At 49.3% G+C, this 26,910-nt stretch overlaps 1 protein-coding gene across 3 annotated transcripts in view; it reads right to left on the reverse strand.

The window, feature by feature from the left end:
• The window catches only part of LDLRAD3 (low density lipoprotein receptor class A domain containing 3), a 231,080-nt gene that overhangs the window by 147,312 nt on the left and 56,858 nt on the right, over positions 1-26,910 (reverse strand). For all 3 annotated transcript variants that reach the window (XM_046644096.1, XM_046644095.1, XM_046644097.1), the window contains exon 2: positions 15,283-15,429. In XM_046644096.1, the coding sequence (XP_046500052.1) occupies positions 15,283-15,429 (147 nt within the window). The remainder of the gene's footprint in view (positions 1-15,282; positions 15,430-26,910) is intronic.

Consider the following 26,910-nt stretch of genomic DNA (forward strand, 5'->3'; position numbering starts at 1 on the left):
ACCCTAGCCAAGGGTCCCAATTAGGAGGAATGGCTCCCCGTCTGGTCTGCAGACCCCAGGAGGCAGCTGCTGTTTTGGCTGCAGATCCAGCTGTGGGATGAGCCCACCAGGCACTCACAGAGCAGACCCTTCCTCTGAGTAGCTGCTGGCCACCCAGTGGTGTTCCTTATGTTTCTGCTGTCATCAGCAGTAACGTGAGGTCCCAGGCTGCATCACAGTGACAGTCCAACAGCTGGCTTCCCTGGGAATGCCTGATCGAGGCCCCCTTTCCTCACACTCTACCCTGGTGTCTTTAAAAAGAGCTCTAATGTCGACCAAGATGGCAGAGTGAGTGGTCTTCTTTGTCTATCCCCCTTCGAATCTACAACTAATTGGACATTCACTGATTAACATGGAATATCCAGATACCATTTTAAGACGCCTAAGAGACTCGTGTTGCTATACATCGGAAGGCGGACTGACTTTCCCCCGGGGAGGAGGTGGAAATAGGTGAAAACTCTCCGACCCCTGACCACTGACCACTGGACAGCCGAGTACCTGCAAGAGGCTCTCTTCCAGCGGACTCCCCCATAGCATCGACACACTCCAAGGGCGGGAGTGTTCACTCACCAGCGGAGCAACGGTGGAAACAGGTGACAACAGCCCTACGTCCCCGTGATTACATCTAAGCACAGGGGGAATCTCCAGGGTCCCACAGCCACCAGCAGGGAAGGCCTCCACTCGCCATTAGCAGGGAGGCTCCGCCCTGAAACCAGAACAAAGGCAAGCTCCCAGCGAGCAGATTCCCCAGCATGGCACCAGACCACCAGCTGCTGCTGGGCCCACAGTCTCCGGCCCTGCACGGGTCGGTGCAGGGGGCGCCCAGACTTCCCATGGACGTGCTTGGGGACAAGGCTTCAGCTCCACCGCCTGGCTCTGCAGCCCAGGCAGAGGCTCCAGGGTCCCGCACCCCCCTGGCATGGAAAGCCTCTGGTCGCCATTAGCAGGGAGACCACATCCAGAAACCAGAACAAAGGGAAGCCCCCAGCAAGCGGTTTCCCCAGCATGGCACCAGACCGCCAGCGGCTGCTGGGCTCACGGTTTCCGGCACTGCATGGGTCGGTTCAGGGGGTGCCCGGACTTCCCGTGGACGTGCTTCGGGACTGGGTGGAGCTCCAGCACCCAGTTCTGCGGCCCAGGGGGAAGCACCAGGGTCCTGCACCCCCCACCCCCACAGGGAAGGCCTCTGCTTGCCATTAGCAGGGAGGGCCCGCCCCGAATTTGGAACAGCGGGAAGCGCCCTAGAGCAGAATTCCCTGCAAGGCAGCAGCTTGCCAGCCACCGCCAGGCCACGGACTCTGGCCATGTCCCAGACGAGGCAAGGGGCTTCCAGAAATCCCGTGAGAGTGGTGTGGGGCACAGTGGAGCTCCAGTGAAAAGGTTACGTGGCCCAGGGGGGAACTCCAGGTTCCTACAGCAGCCTCAGCGAAAGCCTTGGCACAGCACTAGTCGAGAGATCTCGACTGGCAATCGCAAGGTGGGAAGACCCTGGCGCAGAAGTAGCCCAGCTAAGTGAGCTAACGACAAACTGCAGAAGATACCCATAGCTCTGCTGGGACCTATAGTGGACAAGTGTGATCTTGTGGGCTCTGTCAGTGACAAAGATGCGATTATAGGTGATCCTGCTCCCGGCTGCTGGGAAAGCCCATAACACCCCTGCAGACCACATGGAGGGAGCGCGTCTAACTGGGCTGCAACAGTAGGCACCAGCAACCTGAGGCTCCCTTGCGATTGCCCCCACAACCGACAAGGGACCCCACAGGACCACTGTGACTACGAGGAGGGGTCCAGGTCCAGTCAGTAACAGCTGACAGGGTTCCTGGTTGGTGCAGTCTAAACAGCTGCCCCCCTACACACACCAATCGCAACAAGTGGAAGCAGCGACTAAACTCTATCTCTATGCGGAGGCACAAACCCACACCATCAAGCAGTATGGAAAAATATATTAAATCTCCAGAACAGAAGGAAAATGATAAGCACCCAGAAAACAATCCCAAAGACAATGAAATCTATAACCTAAATGACGATGATTTCAACACTGCCATTATTAAAAAACTCGAGTTAAAAGAGAATTCAGATAGACAACTCAAGGAGTTTAGGAGCTATGTCACAAAAGAGCTTGATGCTACAAAATACTGGAGATGAAGAACACAATAGAGGAGATTGAGAAAAATCTGGACTCTCTGAACAGTAGGGTCGATAATATGGAGGACAGAATTAGCAATTTGGAGGCTAGTAATATAGAAATGCTGCAGAAAGAGGAGGAGAGAGAACTAAGACTAAAAAGAAATGAAGAAACCCTCCGAGAATTTTTTGACTCGATTAGGAAATGCAACATAAGGATTATAGGTATACCAGAGGGAGAAGAGAAGGAGAAGGGTGCAGAAGGTCTGTTCAAAGAAATAATAGCTGACAACTTTCCAAACTCGGCAAGAGAGATGGAAGTTCGTGTGACAGAAGCCAATAGATCTCCAGACTTTATCAATGCAAGAAGACCAACCCCAAGGCATAGAGTACTGAAACTAGCAAAAGTCAACGTCAAAGAGAAAATACTAAGGGGAGTCAGGCAGGAGAAAATAACTTACAACGGAAACCCCATAAGGCTATCAGCAGATTTCTCAGCAGATACCTTACAGGCTAGAAGAGATGGGAATGAAATATTCAAAACTCTGAAGGACAAAAACCTGCAGCCAAGAATACTCTACCCAGCAAAAATATCCTTCAAATACGATGGAGAAATAAAAGCTTTCCCAGATAAACAAAAGTTAAGGGAGTTCATCGCCACAAAACCTGCTCTTCAAGAAATGCTCAGGAAGAACCTCATTCCTGAAAAATCAAAAAGAGGAAAGGGGTTACAAAATCCAGAACAAAGGAGATAAGCAGATGGACAATAACACAAAGTAACAGCTCTCCATCAGGACAAAATGCAAAAGAACCGGAAAACAAGTGATCAAATGGTAAAAGTAGGCCGCCATGTTTCAATAATCACTCTAAATGTGAATGGATTGAACTCTCCAATCAAAAGGCACAGAGTGGCGGGATGGATCAAAGAACAAGATCCAACAATATGCTGCCTCCAGGAAACACACCTCAGCCCCAAAGACAAACACAGACTCAGAGTGAAGGGATGGAAGACAATACTCCAAGCTAATAATGAACAAAACAAAGCAGGTGTTGCCATACTTATATCAGACAAAGTAGACTTCAAAGCAAAACAGATAGAGAAAGACAAAGAGGGACAGTATATAATGATAAAAGGGACGCTCCACCAGGAAGACATAACACTTATAAATATATACGCACCCAACACAGGAGCACCAAAATTCGTAAAGAAACTATTAACAAAACTAAAAGGAGACATCAACAGCAATACGATAATAGTAGGGGACCTCAACACCCCACTAACACCAATGGACAGATCATCCAGACAGAAAATCAACAAGGAAATTATAGAATTAAATGAAAAATTAGACCAGATGGACTTAATAGATATATATAGAACACTTCATCCAAAAACAGCAGGTTACACATTCTTCTCAAGCGCGCATGACCATTCTCAAGGATAGACCATATCTTGGGAAACAAAGCGAGCATCAATAAGTTCAAGAGGGTTGAAATAATATCAAGCATCTTTTCTGATCACAATGCTATGAAACTAGAAATCAACTACAAGAATAAAGCTGGGAAAGGGCCAAAAATGTGGACGGTGAACAACATGCTACTGAACAAACAATGGATTATTGAAGAAATTAAAGAAGAAATCAAACATTATATGGAGACAAATGAAAATGAAAACACACTGTACCAAATGATTTGGGACGCAGCAAAGGCAGTCCTAAGAGGGAAATTCACTGCAATACAGGCTCACCTCAATAAGCGAGAAAAATCATACATAAACAACCTCAAATGACACCTAAGGGAATTAGAAAAAGAAGAACAAACAAAGCCCAAAGTCAGTAGAAGGACGGAAATAAAAATTAGAGCAGAAATAAACGATATTGAAACAAAAAAGACAGAAGAAAGGATCAATGAAACAAAGAGTTGGTTCTTCGAAAAAATTAACAAAATCGACAAACCCTTAGCCAGACTCACTAAAAAAAAAGAGAGCAGTCTCAAATAAATAAAATCAGAAACGAGAGAGGAGAAATCACAACAGATACCGAAGAAATACAAAGGATGAAAAACTATATGCCAACAAACTGAACAACCTAGAAGAAAGGGATAAATTCTTAGACTCTTACAACCTCCCAAAACTGAATCAGGAAGAAATAGAGAATCTGAATAGACCAATCACAGTAAAGAAATAGAAACAGTAATCAAAAACCTCCCCAAAAAGAAGAGTCCAGGACCAGATGGCTTCTCGGGAGAATTCTACCAGTCAAAGAAGATTTAATACCTATCCTTCTCAAACTGTTCCAGAAAACAGAGGAAGATAGAGCACTCCCTAATACATTCTACGAAGCCAACATCACTCTGATCCCCAAACCTGACAAGGACAACACAAAGAAGGAAAACTACAGGCCGATATCATTTACGAACATAGATGCAAAGATCCTCAACAAAATTTTGGCAAACCGAATACAGCAATACATCCAAAAGATTATACACCATGATCAAGTGGGATTTATACCAGGGACACAGGGATGGTTCAACATCCGCAAGTCAATCAACGTGATTCACTACATTAACAAAATGAGAAACAAAAACCACATGATCATCTCAATAGATGCAGAGAAAGCATTCAACAAGATCCAACATCCATTTATGATAAAAACCCTCAATAAAATAGGTATAGAAGGAAAGTACCTCAACATAATAAAGGCCATATATGACAAACCCACAGCCAACATCACACTCAACGGACAAAAAGTGAAACCCATCCCTCTCAGAACAGGAACAAGACAAGGGTGCCCACTTTCACCACTCTTATTCAACACACTACTGGAGGTTTTGGCCAGAGCAATTCGGCAGGAAAAAGAAATAAAAGGAATCCAAATTGGCAACAAAGAAGTAAAACTCTCACTGTTTGCAGACGACATGATCTTATATATAGAAAACCCCAAAGAATCCATAGAAAAACTATTAGAAACAATCAACAACTACAGCAAAGTTGCAGGGTATAAAATCAACATACATAAATCAGTAGCATTTCTATATGCTAACAAGGAACTAACAGAAAACGATCTCAAGAGCTCAATCCCATTCACGATCGCAACAAAAAAAAAAAAATACCTTGGGATAAATTTAACCAAGGAAGTGAAAGATCTATACAACGAAAACTACAAGACTTTCTTGAAAGAATTCGACGACGACATAAAGAGATGGAAAGACATTCCATGCACATGGATTGGAAGAATAAACATAGTTAAAATGTCCATACTACCTAAAGCAATCTACAGATTCAATGCTATCCCTATCAGAATTCCAATGTCATTCTTTACAGAAATTGAACAAAGAATCCTAAAATTCATATGGGGCAACAAAAGACCCAGAATTGCAAAAGCAACCCTGAGAAAGAAGAACAAAGCTGGAGGCATCACAATCCCTGAGTTCAAAACATACTACAAAGCTACAGTAATCAAAACAGCATGGTACTGCTACAAAAACAGATGCATAGATCAATGGAACAGAATTGAAAGCCCAGAAATAAAACCACACATCTATGGACAGCTAATCTTTGACAAAGGAGCTGAGGGCATACAATGGAGGAAAGAAAGTCTCTTCAACAAATGGTGCTGGGAAAACTGGACAGCCACATGTAAAAGAATGAAAATCAACCATTCTTTTTCACCATTTACTAAAATAAACTCAAAATGGATCAAAGACCTAAAGATTAGGCCTGAAACAATAAGTCTTCTAGAAGAGAATATCGGCAGCACACTCTTTGACATCAGCTTCAAAAGAATCTTTTCGGACACCATAACCCCTCACATGAGAGAAACAATAAAAAGAATAAACAAATGGGACTTCATCAGACTAAAGAGCTTCTTCAAGGCAAGGGAAAACAGGAGTGAAACAAAAACACAGCCCACTAATTGGGAAAAAATATTTGCAAGTTATTTGTCCGACAAAGGGTTAATCTCCATAATATACAAAGAATTCACACAACTCAACAATAGAAAATCAAACAATCCAATTACAAAATGGGCAGGGGACATGAACAGACATTTCTCCAAAGAAGATATACAGATGGCCAATAGACACATGAAAAGATCCTCATCATCACTAATCATCAGGGAAATGCAAATCAAAACTACACTAAGATATCACCTTACACCTGTTAGAATGGCAAAAATATCCAAAACCAAGAGTGACAAATGTTGGAGAGGCTGTGGAGAAAAAGGAACCCTCGTACACTGTTGGTGGGAATGCAAACTGGTGCAGCCACTTCGGAAAACAGTATGGAGATTTCTCAAAAAGTTAAAAATAGAAATACCTTATGACCCAGCCATCCCACTACTGGGTATCTATCCTAAGAACCTGAAATCAGCAATCCCAAAAGTCCCATGCACCCCTATGTTCATCACAGCATTGTTCACAACAGCCAAGTCATGGAACCAACCTAAGTGCCCAGCAACTGATGATTGGATAAAGAAGATATGGTATATATATACAATGGAATACTACTCAGCCATCAAAAAGGACAAAGTCGTCCCATTCACAACAACATGGATAGACCTTGAGGGTATTATGTTGAGTGAAATAAGCCAGACAGAGAAAGACGAACTCTGTATGACTCCACTCACAGGTGGCAGTTGACATATGGACAAAGAGAACTAATCAGTGGTCACCAGGGGAAAGGGGGGTGGGGGTAGGGCACTAGGGGTGAAGTGGTGTACCTACAACATGACTAATAATGATGTACAACTGTAATTTCACAAGGATGTTAACTTTCATAACCTTAATATAAATAAATAAATAAATTCCATGGGATTTCAGAGGAAACTGAGTACCTTGCCCCAGTCCCATCAGCTCACATGTGACAGAGCCAGGATTCAGTCCAGGCCCTGTGGCTTCAGAGCCAGACCCCCTGCTCTGCACCCTGCCTCCCATCCTCCAGCACAGCCACCAAGGAAAACACACGCTTCTCTGTTTGGATGAAACACCAGATGCAAACAATCCGAGAAAATTAATTCCGCTTCAGTGAATCCAAGACGCCACTGACTGCAAGGCACGCCACTATTTTATGTACAACTAGGAAAGGAGAAACTCGGCCAGTTACACTGGGACACCACATCCTCCTATCCCACCGACTCAGAGATCTGAACCGTGAGAAGATGCGTAGCTTGGAATTAAAGAAATACTGGAGGCCTGAGAATGAGCAGGCCGGAGAGATGCATAACAGATGCTGAGGGAAGCAGGTTCTGAGCGCAGAGAATATCTTAACGCTAAATCTGATTTTTCAAGAAAACCTGATAATCTCGATTTTCCTATGCAAGTTCCCAATTTAGATACATTGGCAACTAATTCGTGTTTTTAGTGTTGTCCGCGGGACAAAGGAAACCTGAATACAGCCCAGTCTGGCTAGGACCCTCCCACCTTCCTCCCAGATGGGCTGGAGGGCAGATCTGTAGGCCCCACCCACTCTCACAGCCTTTAAAGGTTCAGAGCACTCACGGGCCGCCACGCACAGTACCTAGAGTTCAGAGTATGTTCTTCATCATGGAAGTGGCCAAATCAAGATGCCAGGTAACAGAAGTAAGACGACATATTGCTGACTTTTCAAAAACATATACCTATTTATTTTCTATGTAAAGCACTCTTCCCAGGCTTTCAAATCCCTCCTGCTCTACGGACACATCTGGTCCTGTTCCCTGACCACCATGCGGTCGAGGGAGGACTCAATCAAACATCGAAGCACCCCAGGTGGACGCAGGGGGAACCCACATAGCACGGGACCTCCAGGGAGCTGTGGGAGCTGCTGGTCACTGGGCACTCGACCACCCAATATTACCCAGTGAGCCCAATATGACCCAGTGCGCCCAATATTACCCAGTGCAGGAGGCTGTGTCCTGGAGCCCGAGAATGCAACCTTATTTGGACATAGGGTCTTTTCATATCTAACCAAGTTAAGATGAGGTCATACTGGATTAAGGTGGACCAATGACGGGTGTCCTTATAAGCACAGAGAGACATGCACGGAGAGACAGCCACCCGGGGAGAACGCCATGTGATGGCAGAAGCAGACCGGAGTGCTACATCTGCAAGCCAAAGAAGCCAAGGCAAGCCAGCAAGGAAGCGAGGAAGGAGCCTCCCAAGATGCTCCCCGAGAGGGCAGGGTCCACCAGCACCGTGACTTCAGACATCTAGCTTCCAGAACTGGGAGAGAATAGATTTCTGTTGTTTTAAACCATCGGTTTGTGGTTCTTTGTCAAACAGCCCTTGGGAACTCACATCCAGAGCTTCAGAATACTTCATATTTCTCTCCCTAGGGTGAAACTGGTGTTGGCATCTTCAGACAGCTACCAGGGCTCTTTCAGACAAGTCTGCGTCAGGTCAAACTTGTGTTAGGTCAAGTGCAGCCTGACGAGCCAGAAACGCCCGTAAGTACCTGCCAGGTGACCACCTGGGGATTCTCCTATGCTGTGATGCCAACATCTGGACTGAGAGTCGTTCCTCACTGTCTGCACGGGCACAACGAGCACGTCTGCGGGGATGCAGATCTGGAAGGCTGTTCCTTCTCCGAGTTCCAGCCCTAAAACCTTGGAGGCCGCAGGGAGCGGTGCTGGGTTCAGGCCAGCACAGCGAAGGCAGAGACTGAAGATGACTGTTCCGGCGATAAGGCGAAACACCATCATCAGAATCCACTTAGCTGGTTGACCGTGCGGGGCTCCAGCAGGGCTGGGAGCAAGCCGATGGCGGCCCCTCCAGCGGGGGCCAAGCGCAGGGCCGTGATGGCAGGTCCCCAGCTCAACGCAAGACGGCTACTTCCCGGCTGCCCTCCCTGCCACCTGCAGACCGCCCTGGCTCCTCTCAGGCCCTCCCATCTTGGTCTCCTTCCCTTTCGCGCTGGCTTCAGAGTCTAGCTGGCCCCCTGGAGCTCTACGCTAAAGTGAATTTCCTAAGAGCCATGACTGTGTGTTCAAGACTCTTTCGAGTGAAAAAATACTGACCCAGCAAAGGAAAGGTGGCTCGACTTAGAGTCTCAAAGTGAAGGCAGGAAGGGGTGGGGCCGCAGGGAAGGCGAGCTCACTGGGGCGGGCCAGGGCGGGCTGGAGGCTGGGGGAGCACCGCGCAGCACTGCAGCACTGACCACAGGAACGTGAGGCCCAGGGCCTCGGCACTCACGGAGGGAAGACAGCAGTCAGCGCGGGCATGCAGCTCCGAGCCTCACAGCCCTCAGATCGCAAGAGACTGGAAACGATGCCCTGTGGTCAGCAGAGCCGATCTTCACGCCATCGGCACCCGGAAACCGTGCCTACTGTTCGAGGACAGCTCCTTTCCGACTGGCTTACGGCCTGGACATGCAGCCTGTTTAACGTTATAAATACGGCCCCTGGAGTAGGTACTGCCACCATCCCCCATTTTACAGACGAGGAAACAGGCATAGAGTTAGGTGAAACAGAGCCCAGGGCTCAAGGGTCCTAAGTGGAGGCTGGCCCCAAGGCCCCTGTTCTTAACCACAGGATTTATGATCTCACATTTGAGACAAAATTAAGTGAAGTAGGGGGCATGCCTGGAAATACCTGAGACCTTTAAAACAAATACACAAGCAAATAAAAGGACTAAACTAGAAAAGAGGCACGGTAACGCATGCCAGCCCTGGCTCTCTCAGGGTGGTGAGTGCCGGGCAGGAGCTTGAGCCTTCACGGGGCGTGCAGGGGACGCGGCTGAGGCTGCCTCAGTCACATGACAAGGCAGTGACTCCCAGAGAACGCAGCAGGAGGTGACAAAAGGAGGCCCACATGGACTGGGCTGAGCCAGCACACACAAGCCAGGAGCCCAAACGGTCCCCGGCAAGGACGGGTAAGTCTCCTAGGGCAGCCATAACAAAGTCCCGTAACGTGAGTGGCTTTGAGCCACTGAAACGTATTCTCCCACATTTCTGGAGGCCAAAAGTCCACAGTAAAGGCATGAGCAGGGCCATGCTCCCGCCAAGACTCAGGGCAGAAGCTTTCCCGGACTCCTTGTAGCTTCTGGCGGCAGCTGTCCATCCTGGTGCCCCTTGGTTTGCAGCAACATCACTCCAGTCTCTGCCTCTGCTGTCAGGTGCCCTCCCTCCCTCCCACCCATCCTCATACCATCTTCTTATAAGGACACCAGCCATATCGGATTCAGGCCCACCCTACTCCAGTAGGACCTTGTCTTAACTAATTACATCCCCAGGACTGTGTCAATCCAGTTCAACCCACATCAGTGGTGTTGGGCCAGTTTTCTTTTTACACAGCTTCGGGGAAGGACTAAACCCCGCCGTGGCTGCATCCTTCCTGGGCCACGGCCATCAGCGCTCACCATCCCCCGTGAGAAAAAAACAGAGCAGCCGGAGAGGAAGGGCAAGCTGCCTCCACCCTGTGGAAACTGCTGATTTCCCGGGGCATTTCAATATGAGCCAAGCAGTGGGTGCCCTGGTGAGAGAGCCAAATTACTGCTACAGTTTGGGAAGGATAATAACTCAGAATCTAGGCTTTTTCCCTCATCTCTCTGCTTGCAACAGGTTTAAAAGAACGCCTACATGTGGCACCACCCAGAGGCAGAAGATGAGAAGGACAATAAAGGGAAAGAGGACACGTTTCTGCCCAGCTTCCTTCCACTTCAGAGATGCTTACTGCGAACTTGCCCACTCGACACTAGCTCGCCGATTTCTGCCATCACGCCAGAGCAATTAGAAGGCGTGCTCAAGAAAGAGTCGGGGACAGTAAAGCAAATGAAATTCAAATCCCATTTCTGCGCCTACTTCTCCGTGTCTCTGGACTCAGAGACTCCACTCCATCAGAATTTTATCATATGACAAGGTCCTTGAATTTATCTCCTTCTCCACCCACTCCACAGACACACACACACACACACAGACACACAAAACAACATAAAGGACCTGAAACTTTAAAAGTTCGTACAAGCCAAGTCAAAGATATCGATCACTGTAATTTTTCAAAGAAGAAAATGAACTATTTTGTGACCTGGATCTCAGACAGTCAAGATCTCGCCCCCAATTGGTTAGGCCGCAGAGAGACGGCGGCTCAAATTCCTCACAGAACTGGGAGGCCCAGGATTCCAGATCACCTCAGGGTCCTGGAACTTTGGACGGCCGCTTATCGTGGCACGAGCGGCAGGAATTCAGTCGTCTCTTCTTTCAGAGCTCACAGGACTAGTAGCCACTTTAAAATCACTTGCATAGAAAAACATCATCAACATTTTTAAATGTTTTTTAAAAAGCCGGTTAGTAGTGATAACACAGTACAATCCCATTCCGCAGAGGAACTAACACAGCCACACACAGAGAGAGGACTGATTGGTCCCACTGAGGTCTATGATGGAGGAAGGTTATGGGGACAACTCTCTGGGACAGGAGGGGAGCTCCGTGTAATCTCTCTGTGGCTCAGTTTCCTCATCTGGAGATAACCACAGTCCCTCATGAGGCTTGTGACAAGCAAATGAGTTAATGTCACGTAACGTGCCTGGGATGGCACAGCCCAGAACAAGCTCAGGGACGCACAGGTCAAGGCTCTCGTCATAAGTGCTTTCAAGGAGCTGCCACATTTTTCTAAAACGTATCTCTATTCCTTTTATTACCAAAAAAAAAAAAAGTTACTTTGATAAAACAATCATTCAGGGCCTGCCATTAACCAAAAACAGAAATACATTCAAACTACCCCAAAATGAGCCTCTTTTCTCAAAACTCTAAGCAGAGGTTCTCCAGATACACGAGGCTGAAAATTTAATGACTCAACCCAGTTGGAAATTTATTCTAGCCCGTTAATAGCTATTTCACAAAATCAGAAATACAACTAGTAAACAGGGGTATGGGGAAGCATTCACCCTCTTCAGATAATAAAAAAATTGAAAATTAAAATGTATAACCATTTTCAACTATTAAATTAGCCAGAAAAAAAAAATATTTTGAGATATTACCCAATGCTGCCAAGCCTAAAATAAAGCCAGACTTCTCACAAGTTGCCAGCGAGAGAGAGAGCTGAAGCGAACTGTAAGCGGAACAAGCGGGCATCTGTTTCGAGAACCAGAAAAGGCTCCTGTCCTTCAACCCAGTAATTTCATTTCTGAGAATCCAGCCTAAGAAAACTTCTCAAAACAGGGAAAGTCATGTCGATCCTCGTGGTCATGACAGCGAACATTATTTCTAACAGCGAAAAACTGAACACAACATAAATGCCAAATGAGTAAATAAACTATATCTTACCAAGTGCATGGACTATTCATCTAAGCATTAAAAATGGTAGAGAAATATGAAAAAGAAAACCCAAAAATGTTAAAATGTTACCTGGGGGAAAAAATCAAAATATAAAAATGTATACCCATGGTGATTACAACTGGGCAAAGCTTGAATGAAAACTTTCAAGATGCTAATAGCGGTTCTGTTACAGGATGGACTCTGTGCGAGTCCGTTGTTTTTCTCCTCCTCGTTCCCCCAGTTTTTACAATACGTGATTTTTTATCACCTTTATGATAAAAAGTTTCTTCTGTCTAACTATGGTCACGTGGCAAGGGGCTTTAAGGGGAAGCAGAACAAAGCAGGCTGCTGAGTGGCAGTCTTCATGACGACGCTGTATTAGTTTGTGCGGACGGACCAGCATCACTTCCTGTTTACGGTCACCTGCTATATGCGGCACTGTGCTGCGCGCGTGACATGCGCTCAAACCTCCCAGCAGAGCTCATTAGCACCCATATTCTCACTCCGGAGAGGAGGAAATTGGGGAACCGGCAGTTAAGAATTTTCATTTAATCCTTCCAATGGCTACGTTTAGAACATTCTGGTCACTTTCCTAAGATCTGACATGGCACAGGGGAGGGGCTGGTATTCGGACACACTCCTTCTCCAGAGCTGGCACCCTCAACACCTGGGCTGGAAGGCAACAGGTGAGAAACTGAAAACGCAGGTCGATTCTGCTTTACAACCCGACTTCTCTTCCTTGCTCTGTTGTCTGAATTTTCTAGTGTCCTTCTGTTTTTATCATTTAAGGACAAAAAAAAAAAAGAAGGGCAACAGAGGAGAGGTTTGCTTACTGCCTGGGTTTGTGTGTATGGTTTTTTTCATTGTTTTGATCAAAAGACTAAATAAAGGTCGATCAAGTCTCGACTACACTCGGGGGTTATGGGTATGAAATGAGGAGAAAAAAATGATGGAGAAGAGCCAAAACAAACCTGTTCCACACCAAACCAAACCGCGCCAGGCAGCTGCCCGCACCGTCTTTCTTTTATATTTTCTTTCCACCACCTCTTCCAGTCTGCACATGAATCCTGAAATCATGGAACCGGATGGGACGAGGACACAGAATGTCACCAAGTACCCCAGTATCACACAGCTGCTACTGACGAAGCTGGGCACAGAACTTGGGTCTCAATCCCAATTCTGCATCCTTTCACAAACTTATCCTCTTCCGAATATTCTCGGCTCAGCTGAAGACAATCTGCATTTACTGGAGGGCAAATACACACCGTGTTCCAAAAAGGATCCTTCCACGTACTCATAGTGCTTAATAATGCTCAAAACTGGACAGCTGATACAGCTCACACATACTATCTCATATGTAACTCAAATTACAAACTCTAAATTTCCAGCAATTGTGAAGCCACGCTAGAAACAGAGAAAGCTGAAGTAGATATAATACCTCTTTTTAAATTCTGCAAAAATAAAAAATGCATTGTGTGTACTGGTCTATTCAGAAAAAGTCACGCACAACAAACCAAATGAAATATTTCCCACAAAAAACATCCTCCCAATCCACCCCCTCTGGAAGCCTCTCTGAAGAGTAGAGGCAAGCAGACAGGCAAGACACTAGACCCCAGGGTCTGACCAGGGGCCCATCTCAGCATGGGCGGCCTGCCCGAGGGAGCACATGTGAGGGAGGGCTGGCTGGCTCCAGAGGTGGGGTCCAGATCCAGGACTCCTTCCTGAGCGTCAACAGACCGGGCCTCACTCCCTGGGAACGGCTATGTTAAAAGTTCAGATTATCACCCCTCCTCAGCCATTTCCTCAGCTGGCTTCCAGAGAGAGCAGACTCAGCCAGAACACACAGTTCTCCTGTCAGAGAGGCTCTGTGGCTTGGTGCCCAAGCGCAGGGAAGAACCGAGAACCACTGTCCAGTTGTGTGGTCCCAAGGCAGTCCCCCCAGACAACCCCGGCCCAGCACCCCTCCGTGCGCTTCCCCACCCCCGCCAGGGGCCGCTGCGGAGCTCAGCCTGCAGGGCCAAACTTGGCGAGGAAGAGAACATGCGTCCACGGGGAGGGAGCACGACCATTCCACCCCCTGGACGCCCCTCAACCACGTCCCAAGTGCCTCCTTTCTCAAGGATGACCACCAACCCAGATCTCATGCCCATTTCGGGGGCACGAAACGGGAAAGAGGCTGGAGGAGGAGGTGGGGTGGGATGGGGAAGATCAGAAAGAACTCCCAGGTCCTAGCAGTGCCCATCTGAAGATGACGTCCGGGCCGTGTCGGCAGAGAGAAAGGCAGAGAAGCAAATTACTCTCCAGCTAGGCAGTACCGACCAAGCTACACCTTATTTAACCGGGCACACTGCACAACGTACAAGATGGGAGCAATGGTCACCGGCCTGGGCCTGGGGGTCAGGCAGCCCTGGGTTCTAATCCAGGTCTGCAGCTTCCTGGTCGGGAGGTCCTGAAGCTGCGTAACCCCAGGAGTCTCCGACTCCTCCTGTGGAACGTGAAGGCTGACAGTCCCCCAGGGTGGGGCAGGGTCCTCTGCTCTCCCAGAGCTGTGGCTCGGTCCCCACCGAGCCCCCTGCTTCTGCGCAGACCATGCTGCTCTGAGACAGAGCGACAGGTAGAGGGCAGGCCACCGCCAGAGGCCCAAGCCCACCAGCAGCAGCAAGCAGAGCGCAGGGTGAGGGCCCGATCCGGCCAGCTCCCTGGCCCGGGGTCCCCTCAGCTACACTGCCGCCCTCACCTCACCAGCCCGGGGTCCCCACCCCATCCCGCTGACCCTGCCGCCCCGGCCTGGGGGTCCCCCGACACCTTGCCTCCCCTGCTACCCCCTCCACCCCCCCCTGAGGCCCCCCCCCCCCCCCTCCACCCCCCCCCACCCCCCCTGCCAGGCCCTCACTCACGGCACTCCTTCTCGTCGCTGCCATCAAAGCAGTCGGGCAGCCCGTCGCACTGCCAGGCGCCAGGGACGCAGCGCCCGTTGCCGCACATGAAGTTGCCTGGAATGTTGCACTCATTGGTGAAGTTGTTCCCTGGGAGCAGCTGGCCCTCTGCAGGAGAGAGGGGACAGGGAGGTCAGCCGGCACGGCAGAGGCGCGAGGACGGCGGTACCCCTACAACGGCACGGGCTCTCCTTCGGCGCGGGCGTATAAGTGAGACTTCCAGGAGGGGCCTCAGTTTCCTCATCTGTGAGATGGACTGATCATCTTGCCCCTCCCTCCCCACCCCCGGAGTCTGAGAGGGAGACGGGAGAAATACGGGGACACCCTCAGCAGGTGCCTGAGGCCCACAACGGGTGCTCACTGACTTTTCTTCTTTCTCCGTCAAAAACCTTCGTGGTGAAATCTAAACCTTCTTGTCTGGCGGTCGGCAGTGGCTAAAAATGAAGGTTCCAAGACAGGAGTGAGCGCCCCACTCCCAAGGCCTCCAGCAACAGGAACTGTGGCCCTTCTGCCCCTTCACGGCATCCTTGAACTTGAGCCACATCAGCAGGAATCCTGGGAGATCATTTCACTTTAGGAAACTGGAGCCCCAGCCCACAAAACCAACCTGCCAGAGGTCGCCCGGGAAGGGAGGCCAAACTGAAACTCAAATTCAGGCATCCTGACTCCCAAGAGGGTACCAAGGTCACTGACTGTGTGCCAAAAGTTCCCGGGGGTTTAGAACCCAGCCTGAGGTTTAGATTCAATTCCACTGAACAAAGGCATAAAATGCCAAGGCCCTCACCCCAAAGTGCCAAATCTCAGCTGGAAACAAAAAGAAAAGGCCAAGATCACAGGGGTACGGGGTGCTGAGTCCACCCACCAATGGGCCCCAGGGGCAGACTCTCCAGGCAGCCAGAATCTGATCAATCTGATCAGTCTGAGCCAGTGTGATCAATAGCTGAGAGATAAGGAGCCCTCTGGAAGTAAAATGGTCTTAGGGGAAAAGGAGAAAAAAAAGACCAGTCCCTCCAGGGCTCCCTCCGGAGTCTTCAAGAAGCATTTATTGAATATTTATGACCAGACACTGGTGCTAGGTCCTAGAGATGCAGAGCTGAACGCTAGGGCTCCTCCTTCAGGCTGGAAGGGCACACGGGTACACTAGTGATTTCAGCACCATGTACTAAAAAGAGGGGTGTCCAGACCTGTCTGGGCAGCAGGAGGAGAGTGGGGCCCACGACCCTCTTTCACAAGCTTTGCCAAAGAGAAGCATCTCCTGCATCCCTGACGTCACATCTTCTTCCATGCCACTCACCTTTCCATATGCGATTATTTTTACCTGGAAAGCCCTTCGACCACCGGGTCTCCTAGTAAATCCCTGCATAACCATTAGCATACAACTTCTCTGTTACCCTCCCTCTGAAGTGTTCCCTGATGGCTCCGAGCAGAGATGAATACTTACTCTCCTAGGCAGCTACAGTACTACTGGGGTGACACTAAAACTGTGTGACAACTGGAACAGGCGGTCAACAACAAATTGCAGTGGACACAGCCACCGGCAAGCAGTCCCACATCAGCCTGGGTGCCATGGGTATTCTTTGTGGACCAGCTGCCCCACTGTGCTGAAGTCATCACAGACATGCAAGTTTCCCAACTGAAATGAACTTCCAGAGCCCACCGAGGCAGCAGATCCAGGGAGGGGCCTCGCCCTGCCCCAACCACCTGCACAGAACCCGAAAACCTCCCTTGTCTGCTCCTCACTCCTTCAGCCCCTATGGGTGGCCAGTCATCTGAACACTGTTCTCCATCATCACAGCCACGACCCAAGCCCAAGTCACCCCCACCTCTCACCAGGATCACTGCCACCTCTCCCGGTTGGGCCTTTCCACCTCCCCCCTCCCCTCACTGTGGCCAGAGGGAGTTTTTGAAAGAGCTAATTGATCATGACACTTCCTTAGTTTAAAAAAGCCACTGAATGGCTCCCCAATGTTCTTAAGATAAAGTCAAAATTCAAGGCATTAAAGAAAGGTTCCAGGAGAGAGGTGGCATTTGCAGTGGACGCTGACAGAGAGATGGAATGTAAGGGCCCTCAGGCCTAGAGATCCGACAGCAAAGACAGGTGAGGAAGGTTCGGCCCAGGGCACGGAGGAGTATGGCATAAAGAAGCACACAGCTCTGATGGTTCGGAAGTGCAAATGGACTGTGCCACTATTTCCCCTATTCCACCAAGTCAGACATCATCATCGTGGCAGTCTGCCTGCTGAGCCAACACTCGATCCCAGAACCCCTCTCAAGACCGGACTCCAGAAAGCCACCACCAACCCTGAGAAGAACACGAAACCAATTCACCACTTCCAGGCGAAGGCTCGAGATGCCCGAGGGGAAGACATAGGAAAGAAGCCTAGAAGGACCGCCGGATGCTGGATCCCAACCAGACTCGGATGCTCAACCCAGAAAGCCACACATTCCAGCTGTTTGCTAACAACTGCCCGGACTCCCCAGCCAGCAGTGAGCTCTCCAGGGCTCCAGAAGGTGACCACCGTTCTGCTTTGTTAGGAAATCACTTACACTGGCTTCTTAGAGCCAGCTCCTCCAAGGCAAGGCCCCTGGAAGAGTCATTGCAACTGTGAAATCTTGTTCTGATAAACAGATTTCCGGAGGCAGAAAATTGGCCAGATTAGATTCCAAAGGGCTTGCTCAGAGAGGCGATAGGCTGGCAGCACACAGACTTGACAAATGTAGGGTGTGATGCAGGGCTAAATACCAGTCTGTTATGAACAGGTGGACCTGGCCGCCACGAGGCTCCCAGCAGGACCGGGCATCCCCAGGCCGGGTGACTGAGAACACAGAGGAATGTCTCTGTGCTCTCTGAGCAGCTCCACTATGCATGCAGGGGGCAAAGGGCCTTGGGTGGAAAGGAAGTGACAATATCATCCAACTCAAAAGCATGAGGACAAACCAAGGAAAAAGAAGTTAAATCCGGTTGATTCTGTCTTCAGAAATCTTCCTCAAATCCATCCAACGTGCCTCACTAAATTGGCACCATCCAACCCAAGCACCGTGCCCGCCTGCCTCTTTAAACCAGCGGTTCCCACCACAGGGTAAGTCTGCCCGCTCCAGGGACAAACGGCAGTGTCTGGAGACGCTCTTGGTTGCGGGATGTAGTGAGTGGATTCTGGTTCTGTGCATCTGCAATGCACAGGGCTGCCCCTCCCAGCACAGACCCATCCGCCCAAAATGTCCACAGCGCCGAGGCTCAGAAATCCTGGCTTCAACCAACCTCCAACGTGCACTTCTCATGCCCCCCAGCTCCTCCTACAACAGAGGGAGGTTTTACGGTGCTACTGATGGCTTCCCGGTGCCCTTAGAATAAACTCAAACTCTGGCTGTGGTTTACAAGGCCGGGCATGATCTAGCCCTGTCTACTTCCACGGCCACTTCCAACCGTTTCCTGGGACACACATGTCCCCCCAGCACCAAGGACTGCGCCTGCTGCTCACGGACACAATTCTTCCCCTCACTTTGCACCTGGCATCACGGCTGAACTGTGTCCCCCAAAAAATCCTATCACGGAGTCCTAATCCACAGGACTCAGAATGTGACCGCACTCAGAGACGGGCCTTTAAAGAAGGGAGTGAGTTAAAATGAGGCCGTCGGGGAGGGCCCTACTCCAGTCTGACTGGGGTCCTGACAAGAGGAAATCTGGACGCAGACACACAGAGGGAAGGCCATGTGAAGAGACACAGGGACGATGGCCGGCTCCAAGCCAAGGACGCAGGCCTCAAAAGAAACCAATCCTGCCCCACTTCGATCTCCATCTCCCAGCCCCCAGAACTGTGACACAATACACTTCTGCTGGTCAAGCCCCCCGGTCTGCGGTCCTGTTAGGGCTGCCCCCGCAAACTCACACACCTGGCTCACCTCCTCACCCCTCCTGCAGGCTTCTTTATCCCTCACTCTGACGGTACTTCATCTACACCCAATCTAAAGCTGGTCCCTCTGTTTTTCTTTTCCAAAGCTGGACACTCTGCCTGTGTCCTCTGTTTTCCCTTGTGCTTCCTGACGTATCTGTGCCATCTCCCCAATAGACTGCACGCCCCTGACGGACAGCAGCGCTGTCTCCTCAGCTCCACGTCCTCGGCACCCGGGGCTCAGCAGGCCCCCAATAAATACCCGTGGTCGCTCTAAGGGGAAAACCAAGCGTCCGGGGCTTAGGGACCCCCATCTCTCACGGTCTTCCTTGGGAAGTTCCACCCACCCTCGGCCTCATTCCCCTGGAAGGTGAGTGGGATCTGTACACATACAGTTAAAAATAAGGGACCTGGGGGTGTCTGGATTTGTGCAAGTAAATTCCTACCCTGTCTGCTTTAAAAGAGGTTAGAAATCTTTTCAGCCCGACAGCAGGACTTTCTAGTGGCTGAAATATTTATCCCATCTCAGTGTCTTGGGACACATTTAGAATCCAAAAAGGACAAACCCCTTAGTACGAAGTTGGCTAGCTGGGGTTTCTCCTTTTCCCTCTTCTTCTTTTCATTAAGCTGAAGAATGAGAAAGAGCTGCCCATTTTCACTGCAGCACGTCACTTAAAATAACTATACCATCTGTCCCAAGAATGCAAAAAGAAATCCCAGTCCTCCGCCAGCGGGCAGAGGCGAGCAGCCTGCGGCGGCAGCTCCTCCAGCAGCCCTGGCCCCACAGATTCACATCTGAGGAGGGGCCCAAAACTGGGCAACTGCAAAAACTCAGACAGCCGCTGCATCCCGCCCAAACTGTCCTTCTGGAACATGCCGTTAGTGACGCCAACTTTTCCAGCTGAAAAATGGGGATTGTGTTCTACCAGCTGGAGGCCTTCAAAGTCTCTTCTCCCGCTAGGAACGCCTCGTCATGATGCAGTACAGATCTGACATCTGCAAACTATCAGCAGGTCTTGCTTTCAGATTTCTGCCCAATGGCCTGTTTATATCCGCTGCTTCTGGACAGTCCGGTCTGCAGCTCAATGCACAACAAAGCAAGACCCACCCTCATACATACAGACACACAGATGGCTTTGCATTCCACTTTGCAGATCTCAAGGAGATCTTCCCTAAAACCTCGCCGGAAAATTAACACACCTCTTCCCACTGCCTAGTGCCAAGTTGCATAACGTCACGAGGCCACTGAAAACCGCCATCTGCTTTCCCTTCAACTCGCTTCTTCAAACACACACGCGCGGTCCACACATGGGGACATGAGAAGCACCAAGGGAGCTGACTGCGATGACTTGTTTGTAAACATCCCTGGAAAATCCCCTGAAGGTCCCTCGGCCTCCAGACTGCTCCGTGTAGTGGCGTCAGTGTCGGATGGAGTCCCAGACATCTGTCCCAGGCACTTCCCAGGGCCATGCAGTTCTCATCAAACAAGCCTCTTCCTGTGGAACCTTGCGATGGGGGCGTTCCGGCTGTCACCAGGAAGGCAGCAGCCACGTGCGGACGTGCGAGCCTAGAGCGAGGAGGCACCTCTGGCTCCAAGCACTTAAGCACAGCCCTATCCCTGCTCTGTCTAAAGTCTGCACAGCACAACGCCCCATGACCTCACGCCAACCCCCGCCTCTGCTGGTCCATCTGTTCAAGGAAGATGCCGCAGAGGGAAACAGGGGAGAAGGTAGAAAATGCCTCACGGGTTCAGGCCAGGACTGCAGACCCTTGGCATTCACAGATTTCATATGTACACAGATTTCTCACTCACACGTACAGTGCACCACGTTTCCACTGATGCTGAAGGAACACTGTACAGATGAGGCAGGCCACCGGGACCGAGCGAGCCGAGCTGCCCGCCCAGCATCTGCGCCGCGCACAGCTTTCTTGTTCGCTTCTCCTGTGAAATGCGAAGCAGCAACCATTACAAAATGATAAATGCTTGGATTCCTCCTTAAAACGAGTTAGTGAAGAAAGCCTCTGGCGAGAATTAACAAGGTAAGCAAAGAGAAAGAGAGGAGGGCTGGGAAAAGGACAGTTCTTCACCAGGAAACAGCTCTATAAATTATTTTCGTCCCGTATTTACAGCCTCGTGAAGGGCCCGAAGCTGTTACTTACATTTTTGAGTTATGCTTCGTTGCGTTTTAAGAGGAAAATTATGTCGGAGCAGCATTAATGGCGTGGGGATTGGTAAGCCATCAGAACGGGGCCCTCGCAAGGTCCAAGGTTCACAGCTCAGGGGGCTGGACAGCAACAGTGGAGGATGCTGTTCCTCATGATGCTGACCCTCAAAGGGGCCCCACCCCACCCTGCCCCGCCCCCTTTGCACTCCCTTCACCAGCCCTTAAGAAATGGATCACCAGGGACCTTTCAGAGATCTAACATCTGCCGAAGTTCCTCCCATATGGCAGGAGTTCAACGTCAGTTCTCTCTTTACTCCTTCTCAGGAGCCCTGTGAACAGGTGCATGCCCATCTTGCAGACAAGGCATCTGAGACTGAAGAAGCACCCGCCCCAGGTCACACAGCAAGAACAGGGGTCTGCGGACTTTTTAGGCCAGATTGTAAATACTCCGGGCTGTGCAGATCAGGAAGCCAAACTAAAGGTATTATATAGGTACATAGATAAGAGGAAAGAAAACAATATTCCACAAAATTTTCACTGATGAAATTGAAAACATTAAAATAAATGAGAACAATTTTCTGTAATACAGGTCTACTAATTAAAAGAAGGGAATTCTTTTTTGGGAGAGGAGGGAGCAAGTAACGTGTCACTTGATTGAGCTTCAGAGTTAGTGTTCTCTATCATCAAAATCTATTGCAAATGTTTAATTTTTTTCAATCACTTAAAAATGTAAAAACCATTCTTAGCTTGGGGACTGTGCTGGGCTGGCTTTGGCCCAGGGACCATACCTGGCGACACTTGACCTAGAAGATGAAAGGTCTATCTAAATAATCAAATGGCAAAGGTATCAGATCCAAAGGGACCCCCCTCTACCCCATCATACTTGCCCCACTCTGAAATGATCCCTGTGGTGTGGTGGCTGCTCCCCCAAAATGAGGACAGGGACCTTGGCCTTCCTGTTTCCCCAGCAACCAGCCAATACCCGGCACCCAGCACTCAGTAAATGCTCATTGACTGAATGCGTGATGACTCCTAAGGACCCTTCCGATCCTGACACTCTCAGCTTCTGTGAATTTATTTATACCCTACTTGAACCAATTTATACTTCTGTCCAAATCCAATGGACACGTGAGATTGGGTCTGCAAAACATTCCTGAGCTCCTAGGAGGAAAGAGACCGAAGTGGGGAACTTCCGGATGAACTCTGACCAGCTCTCTTTTCACACCAACCCTGTCCTCGCCAAGCGTCACATGCACGTCAGGCCAAGGGAGGACCTGGAGCGGGAGCTGGCCCCCTCGGGCCTGTCTTTTCAGCATCCAGCCGCAGCAGCAGGAAGTGAGAATCAGGCAGTGAAACTAAACTGAAGGACAAGGGAGGGGCCAACTTCATGACCAGTTTTTTCAGGCTTGCAAATAAGCCAGGCTAAGAGGGGGCCAGTAAACGCTGTACTTCAGCACCTCTCAGAAACAGCCACAGGGTCAAGAAGAGGGATTCTGCTCCGATCTCAAGTCGGGCCCAGCCCTGTGTGCGTGGGGGCGGCTCCAACAACTCCTACAGTCCCTGGGAACCGATCTGCAAACTAAAGTCTGCTCTGCAGATACACCCAGGCGGGGCAAGCGTGGAAAATACCAAAGCGAACCAAGGAATAAGGCCAGAAATGCAAAATGAGCCTCATTTAGACCTGAAAGCATCTCTCTATGAGCTCAGGGTAAAGGAGGATTTCTGAAACAAGACTTAAAACGCACAAGCCACGAAGACTGATAAATACAACTGCATTAAAATGTAAAACTCCTGGTCATCAGAAGACACTATAAACAAAGCTAAAAGATAAGCCACTAACTGGATGATGGTATCTGCCACATACATAACCCACAAAGATCGATATGTAGGACTTTCTTACAAGATGACATAAAAAAACGCAGACAACCCAGAAAACTGGATGGAGCCTCTGATCAGGTACTTTCACTGATGAGGAAACTCAAGCAGCCACTTCAGATGCACTCAACCTCGCTGGTAATCAGAAAATGATTAACGAAACGGGAAGTCCTCTTTCACACCCAGCAGACTTGCAAGAATTTGAAGTCTGACGTTCTCAAGTGGCGACACGGTGTGCAGCAACAGGAACTCACGCTGCACGCAGTGGAGGAAACGGAGGACTGATCGGCAACTCCTCGTGAAGCTGAAGATGCTCCGACCCTCTGACCCCGCCGGTCTTCCGGTACCTACCCCAGGTCTGGGAGAAGCGTACATGAGAGAACAGCATGAGGACATCCCCTGCAGCGAGGCCAGAAGGCAAAATTGCCAGACACGCTAAACGTCCATCAAAGAGGGAATGGATGAAAAATCAGGGGACATTCACACAATGGAATACTGCCAGGGCTTCTATTTAATGAACTGGGGTGGCATGAATCAACACGGATAAGTCAAGAAACTTAACGCTAAGTGAAAAAAGCAGAGTGCAGAATATCACTTAAATCAGGCTTGAAAAACATACTACTCCAAAGGATTCATACAGATGTAGACGTCATTTGGAAAATGTACAGGAAAAGAAAAATACCCCATTCGGGGCAGTGGTTACCCGCTGGCGAATGGGATCAGAGGGTGCACGTGAACTCAGCTGTAAGCTTTCTGCAAAACACTCGGAAGCAAGCATGACAAAATGTTAGAATTCAGCGGAACTAGCTCACAGGCTTTCTATTATTCTTGATTCTTTTCTCCACGCTTTAAAAAACGTTTCATTAATAAGATTTATTATCCAGAACAAAAATTACGCTAATATTTGAGAAAAATCTATGAAAGACATATGGAGCCATTCACCACTAATAGTCTAGCTTCAAAAAACCCCATCAAATATAAAAGAATGAGAGATGAAAGGTGGCAAGTGTTCATATTGGGGGAAAAAGAGCCAGTGCAGGGGCATTCATCTGAGAGAGGGGCCTACAGGAACTCTCTTCATTTCTGAAAGGCAGAGACAGTTGCCGGGTAGAAGACAACAGCAGAGGAAAAAAATAAACACATCTCTTCAGATAGATTTACTCACCCAACTTATGAAGCCGTGACATTCCAAAAATAAAAATAGTAAGGCCTACCAGAAGGTCCGAATTTTTCAAATGCTAACTCCCGGAGACATCAGGGTGGGAAAAGCCACAGTAAAGCTGTCTTTCTCAGAATAGTCCACGCCATCTGCCCCCTCGCCCCTCAACACGGGGCTGCAGGAGGCAGAGACAGCCAAGGCTGGGATTTGGCACGCCCAATCACAACTGCCAAATGCCTGATTCTCTAATCACGATAGCTAGCTGTGTGACTTCAGATAAGTGAGTTCCCCTCTCTGAGCTAAAATTCTCCATTTGTCAAACTGGGGTAACCCTACCTCCCGGGCAGGGCTGCTGAAGGACAGAGGGATAGAAGACCCATATATAACAGATAGAGGGATAAAGTAAATGTAAGAGGTAGATGGCATATACTTGGGGTTCAATAAATAGTCCTCGTGTTTGTTACTTCTTTCCCTCCACGCATTCTCCGGGACTCTCCTTGTTAGTGGCGCTCAGAGAACACTGGGCCCCTTCTGTCCCTTCCCCTCCAGAAAGGGCGCAGCCTGGGCAGGTGGGAAGCCTGCTGGAAGTGGGGTTGGCTGAGAGCTGGTGGTCACTCAGGTCCAAAAAAGCAGACTTGGTGTCTAAGAACACAGTCAAGGAGCTCACAACATGACCCTGGCTGTGTGTCTTCTAACACACGACAGTCTCAGTTCGATTATTCCTAAGAACCAACCAGCCCTCACTGCCAGGGCTCTGCACAGCAGCAGAACTACAAAATGCACCAGCCCTTCCAGACAACGTGGCTGTGAAGCAGGTCCAAGAGAAAGGTTCCTGGGATTCACCTTTGGGATCTGAGAGAGCTGCTCCACCTCCCTGGGCCTCAGTTTCCCCATGTGTAAACCAAGGCAGTAGGAGATGACGTCCAAGTTCCTCCTCCACTCTCAGCCCGCTCGTCCTGTTTCTGTGGACACAGCTCCAGTCCCCATGCAGGCAGGCAGTCACCATCTGCCTGTCCTACATACATTCCTCAGCATTTAAAAATAATACCGAGGGTTTACACAGAGCTCCTCCTCTACAGAACTGAAAACATCCCTGCGAGGCAGGTGCAGAAGGCAGTTCCTCCTTTCTAAAAACAGAGACTAAGACCCAGCCGTCAAAAGGCAGGGCTGGCGCTGGTTTCCAGCCCCCAGAGGAGACTCGATTCCTGCCTCTGCCCTTTAGAACTGAGATGGCTGGTCCCACACTCCCTGCAACAAGAGAAAATAATCTCCAAAGGGCCAGGAGACCCGCCTCCGGGTCCCTACGGATCCCAAGGCTCTCGAGTTCACTTTGCTTATCCACAATCTGCCATCGCGTCTCAGCAAATGAACGACTGTTTGGCTTATCACTTCTGATTAGGAGAGGAACTCGGCCAGGGGAATCAGCAACACCGACCTGTTAGCACCACCAGTGGGGAATACATATTAACCCAGGCGTCTTTTTAAATTTCCTTAAGTAGCTTAATCTATTAAACCGCTGCATCCTGCTTCTACAATCTGCTCACGCGGGCACCCTCTCTCCCGCAGAGCATGACGACAGGCCCTCCATCATGAGGAATTAGCTGACTTCTTGAGCAAATGATGTTTGTACACCTAGCATACCAGAGTTAAGCAGTATTTACCGCTGGAGTCCCCGCTTCTACATGCATGTCTGACGGAGCGCAGCTTTCAGAGGGAGCAACTGACATTTGCAAGACACTTGTCGAAGTGGTAAATCAAAGGGCAGAAACCCTGCAGACGAACCTGTTCGGGTTTTCCAGATTGCAAAGGGTAGCTTATGACAGTCCAGAAAACAAAGCAAATTAAAAATTAAAGAGGGATTATAGAGGTCGTCTCCCTCAGTCAGCCCTGGAGCCCACATACTCTGCATTCTAATTCCGCTCCTGCCAAGCTCAGGGAATGGCTTAATCCCTCTGTGCCTCAGTGTACTCCTCTATAAAATGGAGGTGGACCAAACGCAACCTTGATAAGCTCTCTGGGTAACCAAGGGGCTGTTCTGTCCACCTTGGTGTTGGAGTCACAGTCACAAATCTGAAAATATGAGAACTCTCATTGCGTATCACTTGAACCAGAAAACTTCTCAAAAAAAAAAAAAATACACTAAAAATTCAGTGAAACCTTCTGGGATTTTCAGACATTTTATAAGACAGCAGTCAGAGGCCGTAAGATCAGCCAGAGTTCACTTGTTAAAGGTATTATTATGCACTATTAAAGAACTACGGTTATACAGACTAGAGGTTATGTGGGCATATACGATGTCATTACACAAGACATACCATTACAATGCAGTTACACGATTAATAATGAAAGGAAGGGTGACCTGCAGTGTAAATGGATCCACCTCGAACTGAACACAACAGAATCCGACCAGGTGAGATGAGAGACCAGAGAAGGGAGCTGCTCATTAAGAAATGCCTCTTCAAGGGGCTGGCCCCGTGGCCGAGTGGTTAAGTTCCTGCAC

This window comes from Equus quagga, chromosome 17 (genome assembly GCF_021613505.1).
Source record: "Equus quagga isolate Etosha38 chromosome 17, UCLA_HA_Equagga_1.0, whole genome shotgun sequence".
Taxonomy (NCBI): domain Eukaryota; kingdom Metazoa; phylum Chordata; class Mammalia; order Perissodactyla; family Equidae; genus Equus; species Equus quagga.